Raw genomic sequence first — 16,255 nt, 5'->3', positions numbered from 1 at the left:
TAAGACGCTTTCACTAATTGACGTCAATACATAAATTTGAGTTTTGATTGGTTGTTCTGCACCCAATCATTTTCCACAAAAACAAACACAATTCATCGCACAACTGGCACATCTTTTGTAAACAATTATTGATGATTTCAATAATGACGATAATACCATTGGGCATAACGAGTCTAATGGAGAATTTACATGGTGCATAAATAATTATTCTCTTTGAAATCGAATTTTTTGTTCTCCTAAGCCTGAGCTGTAACACCCCTGGGAATTGATCTAATTGAGCGAATTGCAGAATAATTATAACCTTCCGAAAATAAGGGAAAATAATTGGGTCTCGTTTTGCAATTGATTTTCCAGAGATGTCGCAACAAAAAGAAAGATTTTATGGAGGGTATTTTTTTATAGATCCACTAAAAATAGTTACAATTCTAACATCAAGCAGCACGTGATGTCGTGATTATATTTCAATAGGTGGGTTGCATGTTACGTCACAGCAGCCATGTTAGTGGCCAAATACAAAAGAACATTTTATCAATGCCATTTTTGGGACAAGCCGACGTAGGTGGGTCACATTGTTTCATAATTCCGTGGAGATTGGTTGCAATCCAAGAATAATTAAGAAAGTCAAAGATCATTGGAAAAAAGGGAGCAATTGTAGTAATTCAACACAAGTAGCTACTACGTTCATCAAGATCGGATTTATTGAGAAAACAAATAAGTTCTTATCTTTCCATTGTCCCAAAAGTCCACTACGATCTCCTTCTAACCCTTCAAAGACGACATCCCAGCTTTCATGATCTCATCAACCAAAAGTAGGTTAGTTGCAATCACAGTGCTTTAAAAAATAATTATAGAATACTTTAAATTTCCAGCAATACAACGAGGCTGTGTGATCAGAATTAAACGAAGTGCATTCCGAGTCATTATCTTGGAGGGTAATAACTATCAAATCAAGAAACGTATCTCCAATTTGTGGAAGTTTTAAAAAATAAATGAGACATTTTAAGTGGTTGCTTTAAAGTTTAATGAACAGAAAAACAAAACTGACCAAGAATGCAACAGCTGTCGTTTGACGTTATAATTATCCCATATACCAAGATCTGCCGGAACGAAGGCCTCGCCAGAACTCAAGTCCACGCCAACAGGTTTACCAATATCTGAGTATTCTTCCTGAGATAATAAAGAAAATAGTAAAACAATGTTTTTTTGAAGTGAGAAATTGTTGTCTTTTTGTCCACGGTTTACAACAAACGAGATTATTTGTCTACATTGTAATGTCTATGGTTGTGTATTGGCTATTTTTCTTTTACCCAATCTGATAAATGTTCTCCGAGCAAAGCCCTTAGGGTGATCTCGGAGTCTGATGGGCGGAAGCTTGCTATTGACATCCAAAAGTACGATAGCGTGGAGTGGCCGAAATCTCCTACCGAAACTTTAATTTTATGTTTTTGTTTCCTAGAGTTCTCATAAAATGAACTATAACATAAAACTTACTGAAAACTTTCAAACAACTTTTCCGTTTTTTTAGCGACGTTCTATTGCCATTACATTGTGAAAGTGTTGCCCAAGGGTATCGGGAAGCATTGACCGAAAAAAGGGTTTGGTTTTTTGCTCTCGAAATTTGTATTTTTGCATCTTCTCATAAAATGAACTGTAATATTGAAAGAAAGTGCTATGTTTTAAACAACCTCTGCCTTTTTTTGACCATTTAAGTTTACTTTACACATTTTGATTGCTTTATATCTTTCTCATTTACTGTTTCACGTATCATGTATTAAAAATTGAATGTAGTCAAGCATATATCTTTTTCTTGCCTATCAACTTTGCACTAAAAAACATTTGCTTCACAAAAATATTTTACAAGAGTTGAATGGAAATATTTTGCCCATATTCACAAATCGCTTTTACGTGAAAAAGAATATTTTTGCTTCGTCCATAAAATTTTCGTAAAGCCAATGAAAAGGAGTAACTTGACTAAAGCCTAAACGTTTTAAAACAGTTTAAGAAGTCGATCGTTAAAAGCAAAAGCAGTTTAACTTTTTTCTATTTAATGAAACAATTTTGATAAAAAAAGTTCGCATTGAGTATGCAGTATCGATTACCAAATACTGACAATCGCAATGTTTATCGTACCTGCAGTTTAACAATAACTTCTTGCGGATCGTGACCAGAATTTTGGGCGAGTATTTTCGGAATTATGAGGAAGGCGTCAGCAAATGCCTATTAAAATATCAATTGAAAGATTTTATAGGCAGAAACAAATGATATCTTTCAAAGTCTAACGAGATAATGCTTTATACTTCTTATAGATTGATACTTATAAGCCTGTAAGATGAAAAAAATTAAGCAGCAACTAAAAGCAGGCTTAAAAACAAAATGAGCTCTTTTATAGAAATAACTGATCTTTAAGTGAGCTGGATGTCTGACTAAGATAGGTTATGAATCAAGACAATCTTATCATCCAACTCCTTGAAGACCAACCAGTAAAACATGTTGTATTCAACTCCTTGGAGAGCAACCAGTAAAACATGTTGTACCCAACTCTTTGTAGACTAACCTGTTCACCAAGTGTTATCAAGTACTTCTTGACTAACATTTACATGAAGTGTTATTTAGCTATTTGTAGACCAACCTGTACACCAAATGTAATTCAACTATTTGTAGACTAACCTGTACACCAAGTGTTATCAAGTAATTCTTGACTAACATTTACATGAAGTGTTATTTAGCTATTTGTAGACCAACCTGTACACCAAATGTTATCAAGTACTTCTTGACTAACATTTACATGAAGTGTTATTTAGCTATTTGTAGACCAACCTGTACACCAAATGTAATTCAACTATTTGTAGACTAACCTGTACACCAAGTGTTATCAAGTAATTCTTGACTAACATTTACATGAAGTGTTATTTAGCTATTTGTAGACCAACCTGTACACAAATGTTATCAAGTACTTCTTGACTAACATTTACATGAAGTGTTATTTAGCTATTTGTAGACCAACCTGTACACCAAGTGTTATCAAGTACTTTTTAACTAACATTTACATGAAGTGTTATTTAGCTATTTGTAGACCAACCTGTACAACAAGTGTTATCAAGTACTTCTAGACTAACATTTACATGAAGTGTTATTTAGCTATTTGTAGACCAATCTGTACACCAAATGTTATCAAGTACTTCTTGACTAACATTTACATGAAGTGTTATTTAGCTATTTGCAGACCAACCTGTACACCAAGTCTGGCGCGACCTTTAATTGTCTTCTTATATTCCATAAGAGTAGAGTAAACCGCAATTTCAAATGCACCGGCTCCAGGTACAACTGCACCATCATCGATGGCGTTCTTCACTGCACGTAAACCATCGTGAACAGCATCTTTGATCTGTGTCACGGTATGTCTATTTGGGCCTGGAAGCAAGAATATTGGACAGGGGAAGTCACATTAATCGAACTAAGCTTTAGAATGAGGTGTGTCATGATAGTCGATCATGCAGCCTCCTTAGTTATGTTTATGATCATAGAAATATGTTTCCGAAACGTATTTAAGCTTGCAACAAGCGTAGGGGAAAACAAGTCAACAATTACCTTTGATCAAAATCGTTACTGATTGAGGATTCTTCACTTCCTCAACAAATGTAAATTTATCTTCTCCCTAAAAGAATGAAAACAGCAGTTCATTATTGCCATTGATGAACAATTACAATGTTAATACAAGAAAGGACAATGTACTTTTAAAGACAACTGACTTCACCAAGATTGCACGCAACCTAACTTTGACATACCAATAGGTAAAAGCAACTGGAAGATCTCAATACTTAATGACTTAAAGCCCAAACATTAACAATTCAAAATAACAATAACCTTGTAATACAAAACATTTGCGTAAGTCTTGCGCCATGTTACTTTTTCTGTATAATAAATATGAGTTAAATCTTACTTACTTCAGTTGTCATTGGAAAGTCTAAGAATTAAAGAAAGGAACAAAAGCAAGTATGAAAACCTTTCGAGTTTTAACTCTGCTATACCGGTGACAAGCCTGGGACTTGCATCGCTTGCCATAAAGAAGATTGGAAAAGTTGTAATACAAATATTTTGTGTTACAAGATCATTGTTGTTTAGCACTGTTAATGTTTAGGCTTTGAGTCATGAAGTATTGACATACCAATACATGTTCATACACAAGACCAGCATGACCAAGACATTCCAAAGTGAGATCATCAAATGAATTCATTGCCATTCCACCACATGCTAATGTTAACCTAAAATATTATTATCATGTATGATGATCAGGCGTAAATACTAGAAATATTGAGTTGTACTCCACAGAGTTCACATACAAATAAATGTCCGTAATGTGCAATAGATAAAACTCTAAGACAGCAAAACCCACGAGAAACTGATTGAAGCCCAAACAGTTAAAATAATTTGCTAGAAAATGAAAAGCGTCTATAGGGGAACAACCCCCCCCCCTCTCTGGCAACAACGCGAGTTTCTATCATTAGTACAAAAGCAAGAAAACATGTTCACGTGAGCGACAGATAAACGGAAAAAGACAATCAATGAAGTAAAGATATTTTAATGCGCATGGTTTACTTCAATAAAAAATATCAATATATATACGAATAATCATACCTTTCCATATTTCGTCTTTTGGCTCTTCTCAATGCAACAATGCCAGCTCTAGCCAACATATCCAAAGAGAATGGATCGATGCCCTAAACAAGCAAATAGTACATTGCCACTCTGCAACCAATCAGTAAGACAGAGATGTATATAATTTTAAACAAAATGTTCATAAAAAAAAACACCAGTTTTTAAACTAATCAAAAATTTGCTTGAACGCTTATTTAAAGTTCACTTGAATTCTATTAAAGCGATGATTTGTGTACCTTTTGATTTATAACGACAAATCCTTTCTCGTTTCCATTACACACCTGTTATAAAGCAATGGTTTTGAGGAATATAAGTAAAGACAACTACCGCTGTACATAAATGTTGCTGTTACTATAGTTTACCTTCTTTTTCAGTTCGATGACTTTACGAACACGATCGTCAATAAACTTTCTCTCGGACGCTACCAACTTTTCACGTTCTTCAGCACTTTTGTAGAAAAATCCTGAATTCACTTCACTACAAGAAAAAGACTTTTAGCGTGAAATGAAGTTGAAAAGATAAAATATTTATCATCTGACAAATTCACTTTAAAATTTTCATAGTATTCTGACTTTATATGTAATTATACAGTACGCAATGATAACGATTTGCATCAATTTATAAATTGCAACGGAAGTAAGCAATTTTTAACTTCTTTTTTTAACAGGTGGAAAATAACGAAATTTATAAATTCTTCTGAATGCAAAATATGTGAATTTAAATGCAAATTTGCGAAGTGCATTGAAAATCATCGTTCATCATGAGCTATAAAAGTATTTATTGACTATATCATTTAATTGGCCACAGCAGACGTTGACAAACATATTGTGAAGATGCTTGAAATGAGTTAATGCGTCAAAATGAAAAACTTTTGACTGTTTTCCAGGTTTATATTATATATTTATACCATTGTCAACCTCGTATAAAACGCACTTCAAATGCTGACGCAATTAAACTCAACCAACGAGCTCAATTCAAGGGCACGATGCAAGGGGGTTTGAGATAAATCGATGACCATAATTGGAGAATGGCAATCGTGGTATTATTTTCAAATTGCATCTACAACCATATATGGATAAATGTGCTACCGTTTCTTATCATCAGAGAGTATTTGGTATGCAAAGAAAGCTATTGTTTCAAACAGATTCTTAAATAACTACATATATGGACACAATGCCATCGTGACTTATGTAATTGTAGACAAGCAAAATTTTGAAAGACCAAAAGGTGGTTTTTCTTAGCACCAGTAATTAGAAATCAGCTCGTTTAATCCCCTGCGCCTGGATCATCACGTTGTAGTCGTGCAGGGGCTTAAGTACTTCGCTGAAGGAAAACTAAGAATGATCCAAACCCGGTCTCCGAACTTCGATGTCGAAATCTCTGAACCAAGCCTCCAACCTCTGCTGGTTTGATGAGACACAAGCTGGCTTGATGAGACACACATGGAGGAGTGACTACCATACGAAACTACTAAATGAAGATATGATCTTCGCACTTTGCTGGACAATTTAAGCAATTGTCTCATGAACCTGAAAAATTCAGGTGACTCAACGGGACTCAATTTAGAAAACTACTACTAGCTCGTTTAACATTTCGTTTCAGTTTCCCAACATAACATAAAAAAATATGGATCGCAATGATCCCTATAAGCTTTGACAACGTTGTACACTAGAATTTAGCAAACTAATCACATGTTTCTGTTTTAGATATCATGCTGCCAAACAAACGAGCATTCATTAAAGACATGCCGGCACGCACAATGTATGATCGCGTGATCACGTGCAATTGTCGGTTAAATAAAAACGTTTTCAAAGTGAACGATCAAACAAATATGAACATCAACCAATCAAAATCACATAATAGTAAGAGTTAAGCAATGCTTGAAAAAGAAAACTATCGCTAAAAAGCGATTCCTTTGTAAAAAAATCATCAAATGAAATGTCAAATGAATAATTTCTTAGACAATGAACTTATTAGTGCATAAAATCATTGAACTTTTGAAAATAGAAAAGTCCATATATGGAAAAACAATTTCAGAGCCAAACCATATATGGACAGAGCAAGGTAAATAGAAGTCAACCTATGTTTCAAGTGAACATTTGTGACTATACAAGGTAATAGAGAGGACAGTTCAGCTCACAAACATCACAGAGGACATCGTAAGATTCTGTGCCTCAAGGAAATTATTTTTCCAAGGAAGAGAAATTTTCTACATAGAGTTAATGTGAGTTAATTAAATGAATTGTTTATTGCTCTAGTGCATATAACATGTACAATTTATTTCTATAAAGTGAATTTATGTTAATCATACAAAACATCATGGAGCAAAGTGAAAAAAATTCATCCATGAAAAATTGAAATAAAATAGTTTTCAATTTGGAGGAAAATTCACTTCAATTTGGCATTTCAAACGTAATAGTAGTATAAAAAGCAGCTAATGTTTACTTAAGCAGTTTAAAAGGAATTTTTAAAGTGTTCTATAAAGGGTTTTATAAGTCGATAATAGACGACAAAGGAAAGTCAACAGACACTGCGTTCAAAGATAGAAAAATATTACTTTGAAATGAAATAATTATTGCTATGAGAAAACAATATGAGCATACAACCTTAGCAATAAAAACGTCTAATTCTATGACCATATGTGGGAATTATTGCAATAAACAAATTATAGAAATGCGCATGCGTAGTGTTTTGCATTAGTTTCGTTTTTACAAAATTTTAGCCACATGCTATTGTGTAATTTCCAAAAACCCAAGATTTTTACATATATGGACTTGTACGAAACTAAATTATTTTTGCAGATACGACTAAAAGGAGTTCGTCGGCGCTTGTAAATGAGAAAAAATCCTTTCAGATTCATCAGAACAAAAGTTTATAGAACAGTTTTCTGGAGAAACGACTATCTTTTGGCTGAAATGCGTGTTAAAATAGAATTCGCTGTATTAGCAGTAATAATTGGATTTTTTGTGGGTTTAATCAAAGGCCTATTGATAGCAGTGGTAGCTGGAATATTTATTGGTGTAAGTATCGGTCTATTGATTGGCATAAAGATTGCCTTCATGATCACAAATCAGTTTGGTGAAAGCTACGATGATCAGTTTTATTGGCTGCAGCAGCTTGACGAATCAGACAACACAGCAGCAATGCCTCTATGAAAAATTTTTGTTCCTAGAACATGCCCTGATCACGTGGGGGGATTGGTCAAAATAAAATCTTGAATCTTGAAATTCAAAAAAAGAGTTCTAAAGTCACAAGACTGAAAAACTGAGCAAAAACGTTGGTTTGTACGCACGTATTGGTAATGACTCATCATATACCTTAAATGTTTGCAATGTATTTTTTTTTGCATATAATTCAATCAAGACATTCGAATATTACCTAATGAATCGATGTATGGCGAACTCAATACATTTAATATTACAATACAATGCATGTTTAATTGAAGTACTAAAGAGTACTGTTAAGCAAAATCCGTAACACAAATAGTATCGTAAAACTTAACTTCGACAAGGGCTTGTCAACAAGTCTTACAAAGAATATCAACTTCTTCAACGAAACTCACCTTTTTTCATACTCCATAGAGACATTACACGTCAGTATATAAGCATCAGTGACTTTTTTTTTCATATCAGGATGTCTTGCGCCATGATCCATTACCAGACCACGAACAAGTCTATAAAACAATGCAGATTTTTTAGCTTAGTCGACATGGCTCTAACTTTCAATGAAGACACTAGATTGCACGATAGAAAAACTTTTGTGTTAACACAAGATCACTCCTGATGAACACACTAGATTTGAGTGAACAAGCCATGTTATCAAATCCTATAGTATGCTACCAATTTAACACTACGTGTATTCGAATGATATAAAATGATAGAAGCACAAACAAATGCGTACTTTGTATCAGCATCAGATTTATGAATCATCTCCATAATTTCTACCATGTGAAGATCAATATCCTCATTTTCTTTACGAATGGCTAACACAGCATCAACAACAGCCTATGAATATGATGCAACATTGAATATTTTCGCCCAACACTTGTTTTCAAATGGTTATTTAGAAAACAAATCCATATATTAATCTTGCCTCAAATATGAAATTGATGTATGTTGAAAAACTTAGTAAAATTCAACCAACTCATTAGTTCCATTACCAAGCATTCAACTCCTGGAATAATGTGTTTTTTTTTTTTGATATTATCTCTGTCTTTACAAGTCTAGAGATCGAACACGTTTAAAGAATTCGTGTGTGTGTCAACCTCCTTCGTTTTTTCATGTTTTGACGACAGACAGAAACATCACATTTTAAAGAATAATTGCAACATATCAAACATACCAACACAGCATGAAAACAATATTAGATAAATCTACATATCTTGTAAGTCACTATTCACAATAAAGCAAGATAATAAAACAGACGCGCACTTAGGAATGACTACAGTTACATAAAACTTCTTCAAAAAACAAGAAAATCGCATCCAGAACATTTATAGGTAAATAAATGTGATATAAAAAGTTTGAATTACTTTTGTGGCGGAAAATTTCGAAAATGCTTTTTTGGTTCATTGCATGTAACTCAGTTTCCGTCTAAAACTTAATTGTTCAGATAAAAACATCCTTGCCAGAAGATAGAGACTTTGACTTTTATCTCTGATATCCACTCCAGTCAACAAGGACGCAGCTAATGTAAGTGACCTGCGATCTAATCAGTCTTATGTAGGAAGACCGTATCAAAGCTGAAAGATGAACTCAGTGTTTTAACCAGTCGACTTGTGCCTCACAATATAAAAGTAAGTCAAACTCATCCTGTGAAGACCTGAACGACGGCAATTAGCGAATATAAGCTCAATATATTATATATATACATACGCACCTCCAAATACTCTACCCCGGTGATATATATACCTCCATCAATATATATACTCTATCTCCGTCAATATATATAATCTACCTCCGTCAATATATATACTCTTCCTCCGTCAATATATATACTCTACCCCGTCAATATATATACTCTACCTCAATCAATATATATACTCTACCGTCAATATATATACTCTACCTCCGTCAATATATATCTACCTCCGTCAATATATATATACTCTCCATCGTCAATATATATACTCTACCTCCATCAATATATATACTATCTCCGTCAATATATATACTCTATCGTCAATATATATATACTTTCTCCGTCAATATATATACTCTTCCTCCGTCAATATATATACACTCATCAATATATATACTCTACCTCCGTCAATATATATACTCTACCTCAATATATATACATATACTACCTCCGTCAATATATATACTCTACATCAGTCAATATATATCTACATCCGTCAATATATATACTCTCATCCGTCAATATATATATCTCTCGTCAATATATATCTACCTCGTCAATATATATATATGCCTCCGGTCAATATATACCTCTACGTCAATATATATACTCTACATCCGTCAACCCATATACTCTACTCTCCGTCAATATATATACTCTACCTCCGTCAATATATATATATACTCTACCTCCGTCAATATATACTCTACCTCCGTCAATATATACTCTACCTCCGTCAATATATACTCTACCTCCGTCAATATATATACTCTTTCTCCGTCAATATATATATACCTCCGTCAATATATATACTCTACCTCCGTCAATATATATACTCTACCTCCGTCAATATATATACTCTACCTCCGTCAATATATATACTCTACCTCCGTCAATATATATACTCTACCCCCATCAATATAGCTATAAAGTCTACCTCTGTCAAAATATCAGCCAGTTTTGTGTGAACTTTTGTCCTTAGAGATGTTTTGGCCACATTTATCAACGTATCTCTGTCCATATCGAATTTGACTTTGACCTTTTCTAAAACCTTGAAATGTGAAATACAAAACAAATATTAAGGTTCGTCTAGTTAATATATACAACAATTAAATACTGACTAAAGTAAATGGTTTGAACCCGGGAGTATCGTTACATGTTTGTAAATGTAGATCGTCCAGGTTGGTATAGTCCTGAGAAGGACTGTTTTTGTCGTTGTTGACTGACGTTTCGACAACCTTAGCGGTAGTCATCTCCAGAGTCAAAAGTTTTTGACTATTTACAAACATGTAAATACTGACTGTACTAAACAGTCATCGTATATCATACTAGTTACACAATTTTAACTTTTTTCAACGTTGATGTGATTTGTTAAAATACATTTTCTGTCGTTTACGAGATCGTAAATTATAATTTATTGAATATGCATACGTACCTCTAACGATTTCTCCTTTGCCAAATCAAATCCTTCTGTAACAATTCTCGGATGAAGACCCTAAATTATGAGTTTAAAAACAAAACATTTGCTTCAACAGATAAAACAACAAAATTATAAAAACTTAAACATGACCTTTTAAACTTGTTCATAAAAAGGCGTTAATTTGAAAAAGATATACAAAAACTCATGAGAGTTTAATTTATCTTCGTTTCGTCATTATCTATTCATGATGGACATCAATATCTAATGAAAAGTGAATACCAACCTCTGATATGTATAAGTCGGCCTAAAATATAAAGAAAGATTTGAAGTAAGGCCTTTTACAAGATATATGATATCAAATGAAACAAAATAATAGATTTTGATGATGCCGAGATAAAATTTTAAACATCCCTGATCTATTTAAGGAAAAAACAAAGGGTAAACGTAGAAATAAATGGACATTTCAACTTTACTATATTTAAGGTTTTCAATTGGAAAGAGTACTTATAATATCAAAGTGGATCATCATGGTTATTAATGTACATTTTCATACAATATGGGGGAATGCAAGGAACAAGTGAAATGATTTTAAATCAAGAAACAAATGAAATGAGTTAAGAATGTAATGTGTTTTTACTTCTTTATTAAATGAATTTTTCTACCCCCACAGGCAACAAGAAAATTAACAATCACGAAGAATATGCTTACAGGATAATCACATGCGATAATCAATAATAATATGTACAAGAAATCTGGTTGAATGTGCCTTTCACTACTAAAACTTTATGATAAAACCAATGTTTATCTCTATTGATATCGACTTTATTTTGCAGAAAAGATTTTAAGTACAATCGCAAAACTCCTTGATGTATACCTGCTTTAATAGATCACCAATAATCAAAACATTTGATGTTGTTCCATCACCTGTAATGTTATCCTACAATTATGATGAACAACAGATTTTGTGATTTAACTGCCAAATCATTATTTACTTTCACATTTCATAAGTTTTACCTGAGCTGTGGCAACTTTGGCAATCAGTGAGGCAGTTGGATGTTGTATTTGCTGAAATTATTTGCCAAACGATGATATTTTATCATAAAGCTGACCAAATGTACATTATTGTCTTGTCATAACAAGATAATTATATAAATTTATGTAGATTATTACCATTTCATGTAAAAGAACATTGCCATCCTTGGTAATTTTGATATCACCAGATCCAGAAACCAACCTGTTTATTATTAACATTATGAAGCTACGTAAACCAGTTTAAGTAGTGCTCAAATGGAAAAATAAATAGAAGAGAGGATCTAGAGGTATTAGTCACATCGCATTGTTGAACTTTATTTCTTCATTACTCATAAATATCCTCTAATATCCTCGGCAACCTATAGTCCCCCTCCCCCATTCGTCCCACCCTTGGGAAGAAAATCGGTTAACTCTTGTGACACTTGACAACATTTGTAATATAAAATATACTGGTCATCAATCATCACGGCATCTCAAGGAGAAGATACAATGAGTATAAAGTTAGCCAAAGACTGGCAGAAATCCTTGTTTGAAGTTCACATCCACACCCTTCAAAATGCCTAATACAATATGCTTTCATTCTTTAACGTATTTGAATTTATCATTCTATAGCTTGTGTGTTTCTCATTGAACAGGGACTCGCAGATGACAATCATTATAAACACATTATAAAGACCGTGTTGCTGGCTAACTGAACACTTTAGAATTAAACTGTTTCAACAAAGAAATCCTGACGGCCGAACTAAAGCATGTACAAACACGTGCTGCAATGACGTTACAAAAAAGCTATTTTCCATTCATCTTACATTTTCATTGTGCCTTTGGGACCAAGGTTCGTTTTAAGGACATTTTGTAGACCAACTGCTGCACTTGTGTTAACTTGTAAGGCCGCAGCTGCTCGAGCAAATTCTGCTTTGGGATTTAAAGTTTGAATCGCCGCCATGATGCTAAGTATTCTGTCATGAGAGATACACGTTATGATAATGTAGTATAACAGTAAGCAATTTGGGTCATAATACTGTACATTTGGGGGTAACTAAGTACCACAATAAGATTGTAAAAGATCATCAGAACGCATTGGGAATACATCAATTTGTAAAAATGAGATCTCTTCAAAAAAAACCCTGCTTGGTGATAATAAACTGATTGCAAAGCCTGTCTCCTAAGGAATTTTATTTTAATTTTGTAAATGTATGACCTGACATTGAGCTACAATTGGGAAATCGGGAGTACGTCTAGGGACATTAAGGGATGTCCATAATCGGGCATGCTCGTTATGATGATTCAACAAAATAACTCAGATGGAAACAGGTGCCTATTTATATGCACGAGTCGGGAAGTAGTGCCACTTAGACGAATATCAACCATGGAGTACGTTTGTATTATTAATATCTTGAGCTGTTTTTGCGCTATTGCTATTCTATTTCTACTAGCAAACGAAATTACGGCAACAGGCGAGGTCGTTTTTGCTGTAAATTGTGGGGGTCCGGATCACACAGACCTTAACGGTGTTCATTATCAGGGGGACAAACTGAGCATCGGTACAGCTTCGGACTTTGGCAAGCGATTAACGATTAGTCGTGTGGCACAGTTAGATCAAATACTTTATCAAACCGAACGTTACCATTTGTCAAATTTCGCGTACGACATTCCAATAAAGGACGATGGAGATTATGTATTGGTGCTAAAATTTTGCGAGGTTTACTTTCAAGGGCCTAAGTTAAAGGTAACTTTTCTTTCTCTGACCCCGTAAAATGTCGACTTAACCTTAAGAACAATCCAGAAGTTGTATTTTTTGAGCTGGACAATGCCATTTGTTATGCACAAGCCTCTCAACTTTGCCCATCTATAATGATGTTTTAAGTTAGTAAAAATTTGTTTTCTTTGCACAAAGTTTCCAATAGCTTCCTTCCTCTCAGCAACATAATCACCAAGATGGTTGTTTTATAGCTACCATGTCTTTAACATGGTGTTCAATTATTAATCATGGAATTTTTAGCAGATTTTTGTATGGCATAATTTTTCATTTAACCTTCACTTTACCTGTAACATTTATGGAAATCGGCAATGTTAGAAGGCCACATATAGTATACTGCCATAATGTAACTATTTCAAACACCATCATCCATTCATAATGGGGGAGCACTAGATAATGGGGACAGCACTAGACAATGGGGACAGCACTAGACACTGGTTAACTATTCTAAAAGAATTATGGTTTCATTTCTTTCCAATAAAGGTTTTGATGTCGTGTAAACAATATTTTGGTAAAGCTGTTAGATATTTATGATCGAGTGGGAAAAGCTGTTGCACATGATGAGTACATACCTTTCACCATTACAAAAGGTCAGATTTTGGTAGAGAATCAGATGACACGCTTCACTGGAAATTTACATGTGGAATTTGTTAAGGTAGGAAAGTGTGCTAGACAAAATGTAGCGATAATAAAAATTATCATTGATAGTGAATTGGCAACCTAGCAGTCAACTTTTTAAAAGCCATTTAATCATTATTCACTTTTATACTGCAAGAGTAAATATTACCTACTCAAAATGAGCTCATAAATGTTGAACATTTCTTTGATATTTAGGGGCATGATAACCCCAAGATAAATGCTATTGTTGTAATGAAAGGAAGTTTAGAAGGTTTGTACCTGTATGTACTGTAATGTACTGCAAATACCATGAAAAATAAAAATGCATGATATCTTTATCTCTAAATAAAGATGTGCCTAAACTGCCTCCGCTACCTGGACTAAATGAAAACCAACGTGGGAATTTTGAAGAAGAACAGAGTAAATCTGATGATAGACCAGAACGACCAAGAAAGACATCAGGTCCCAGATCAATGGATCCTTATGCATCGGATGAAAGCAGCCTGCTGCTTCCACTTTTAATTGCATTAGGCGTCTTTATACCCACTTTATTTTGCTTGTGTAAACTTTAGTTCTGTTAAGATTGATTTTATCTGTCGCGTTTTTCACACGTAGTAGTCGCATTCACTTAACATTTATTTATTCAAAAATTCTATTGAAAGAAAGAGACGAATATGTAAACCACAGTTAAAAGTTACGTGGAAATTTCTCAAAATGTCGTTGCTTTTGAGTTATCTTTCCTTCGTTATTTTCATCTTTAAACTATATTTCTCTTACATGGGTTCGTATGAAAAACGTGACAGGATAACCATATTTTGCCAGTTAATTTATTTGCTTGTAAAATTATTCAGTCAAAAATTACCTTAAAAAATAACGCAGACTACGATTTGCCAAAAATTTGCTTTGTGTTGTTTGGATTTTAGCAATCGCTTTATCGACAAAAAATTGATCGCTAACTTTTAAACGGAATTAACCAACATCAAAGTATGGTTTCATGTTAATTGGGATATTAAGCTTCACTCAGTCTTAAGCAACGTTCCATTGTATTTACAACTGTGGTGGTTTTTGGCTGTACCATGTCATGCGATGAGAAGGTAGATTCCAGAAGGTTGATGTACGTTCAATACAAAGTAACCATTAGACATTTCAAATTATCGACGACTTGTTGAAAAGCAAACATGTTTCGGCATACTTTATGCCATCTTTTTGCTTTTAAAAAAATCGTTTATTTGAAATATGAATTTTGTGCTAGAACGAAATTACAAATTAAACAGCACAAAATGAAAGCTACCGTTCTTTTGTATAAAACTGTTAAAGATGTTTTAACGAAGTTATGCTTGCTCGTATAATCTGAAGTTATACCTTGCGCTTCGTAAAAACGACCAGAATATGTTGTTTTAAAATTATAAAAGCTCGGCTGACTATCATCGTAAACCAAATAAGCTGCAGCGTCATCAATCCAAGACAACTCACATTACAAAGTAAAGGAATTTTAAAGGGAACTTGCCAAATTTTTATACCCACATACTGGCCATACTTGTAGTACATGAATGGAAACACAAGAATCCGACCGATGAGAAATGAAATTGCCAAACAGAAACCGTTCAGTTTAAAAATGATATTGTTGTCCACATCAAGCTAAAAACAAATTAGAAAAACAGAATAACTTATTACTAAGTAAAGCACCATGCTTAATGAATAGAGAAATGAAAGGATGGTGGTTAACCTGTAAGGTAATGAAAAAAACTATTTAAACATGGTACGATGTGTGTGGCTGGCATTGTGCTAAACTCATAGAAGCATCATCTTTTTCACTTTCTTATTTCAACACATTATTACCTTTTTAAAAATATAATGAAGAGAAAGGAATGGTGTGCTTATTTCAGCAATGTAAATACATCCAACGAAGAAAT

At 33.6% G+C, this 16,255-nt stretch overlaps 3 protein-coding genes and 2 long non-coding RNA genes across 8 annotated transcripts in view; 4 read left to right on the top strand and 1 right to left on the bottom strand.

The window, feature by feature from the left end:
* Window positions 1-673: 673 nt before the first annotated feature.
* LOC124435735 (T-complex protein 1 subunit zeta-like) lies at window positions 674-12,930 on the bottom strand. Its single transcript, XM_046985709.1, has 18 exons — window positions 12,775-12,930; window positions 12,107-12,170; window positions 11,951-12,001; window positions 11,811-11,873; window positions 11,220-11,240; window positions 10,952-11,011; window positions 10,454-10,567; window positions 8,557-8,660; window positions 8,219-8,329; window positions 5,019-5,133; window positions 4,893-4,937; window positions 4,636-4,718; window positions 4,166-4,262; window positions 3,589-3,655; window positions 3,230-3,411; window positions 2,131-2,217; window positions 1,046-1,167; window positions 674-832 (listed from the first exon to the last, which is right to left on the bottom strand). Exons 1-18 carry the CDS (start codon window positions 12,909-12,911, stop codon window positions 760-762), a joined length of 1,596 nt encoding a protein of 531 aa, XP_046841665.1. The 5' UTR covers window positions 12,912-12,930; the 3' UTR covers window positions 674-759.
* LOC124435740 lies at window positions 6,726-8,084 on the top strand. Its single transcript, XR_006945137.1, has 2 exons — window positions 6,726-6,880; window positions 7,458-8,084. It is a non-coding gene; the product is annotated as an uncharacterized LOC124435740 (long non-coding RNA).
* On the top strand, window positions 9,052-13,128 carry LOC124435739. 4 transcript variants are annotated; one of them, XR_006945136.1, is made up of 4 exons: window positions 9,052-9,154; window positions 9,268-9,451; window positions 11,607-12,255; window positions 12,604-13,128. It is a non-coding gene; the product is annotated as an uncharacterized LOC124435739 (long non-coding RNA). The 4 variants fall into 4 exon arrangements; XR_006945135.1 differs by lacking the exon at window positions 11,607-12,255; XR_006945134.1 differs by lacking the exons at window positions 11,607-12,255; window positions 12,604-13,128 and adding an exon at window positions 11,420-11,513.
* A 1,112-nt stretch (window positions 13,129-14,240) lies between these two features.
* LOC124435738 (malectin-B-like) lies at window positions 14,241-15,239 on the top strand. The gene is made up of 3 exons (XM_046985711.1): window positions 14,241-14,379; window positions 14,559-14,613; window positions 14,694-15,239. Exons 1-3 carry the CDS (start codon window positions 14,338-14,340, stop codon window positions 14,912-14,914), a joined length of 318 nt encoding a protein of 105 aa, XP_046841667.1. The 5' UTR covers window positions 14,241-14,337; the 3' UTR covers window positions 14,915-15,239.
* Window positions 15,240-16,036: 797 nt separating this feature from the next.
* The window catches only part of LOC124435270 (tectonic-2-like), a 4,144-nt gene continuing 3,925 nt past the window's right edge, over window positions 16,037-16,255 (top strand). The window contains exon 1 of the mRNA XM_046985207.1: window positions 16,037-16,075. Within this exon, the coding sequence (XP_046841163.1) occupies window positions 16,037-16,075 (39 nt within the window). The remainder of the gene's footprint in view (window positions 16,076-16,255) is intronic.

The sequence above is a fragment of the Xenia sp. Carnegie-2017 genome, unplaced genomic scaffold (assembly GCF_021976095.1).
Source record: "Xenia sp. Carnegie-2017 unplaced genomic scaffold, XeniaSp_v1 HiC_scaffold_14, whole genome shotgun sequence".
Lineage (NCBI taxonomy): Eukaryota > Metazoa > Cnidaria > Anthozoa > Malacalcyonacea > Xeniidae > Xenia > Xenia sp. Carnegie-2017.
Note: the sequence above shows the minus strand (reverse complement) of the source record. Positions and strands in the feature narration are given on the sequence as shown.

What these genes read in the sequence shown, in the direction of transcription:
- LOC124435735 (XM_046985709.1), bottom strand. Translation starts at nt 12,911, where the DNA reads ATGGCGGCGATTCAAACTTTAAATCCCAAAGCAGAATTTGCTCGAGCA. An exon ending in CCGACTTATACATATCAGAG is followed by an intron (nt 11,012 to 11,219) that starts GTTGGTATTCAC and finishes CTCATAATTTAG; the next exon opens with GGTCTTCATCCGAGAATTGT. An exon ending in TTGTCGTTATAAATCAAAAG is followed by an intron (nt 4,719 to 4,892) that starts GTACACAAATCA and finishes TTGCTTGTTTAG; the next exon opens with GGCATCGATCCATTCTCTTT.
- LOC124435738 (XM_046985711.1), top strand. Translation starts at nt 14,338, where the DNA reads ATGACACGCTTCACTGGAAATTTACATGTGGAATTTGTTAAG. An exon ending in TACATGTGGAATTTGTTAAG is followed by an intron (nt 14,380 to 14,558) that starts GTAGGAAAGTGT and finishes TTTGATATTTAG; the next exon opens with GGGCATGATAACCCCAAGAT. An exon ending in AATGAAAGGAAGTTTAGAAG is followed by an intron (nt 14,614 to 14,693) that starts GTTTGTACCTGT and finishes CTCTAAATAAAG; the next exon opens with ATGTGCCTAAACTGCCTCCG.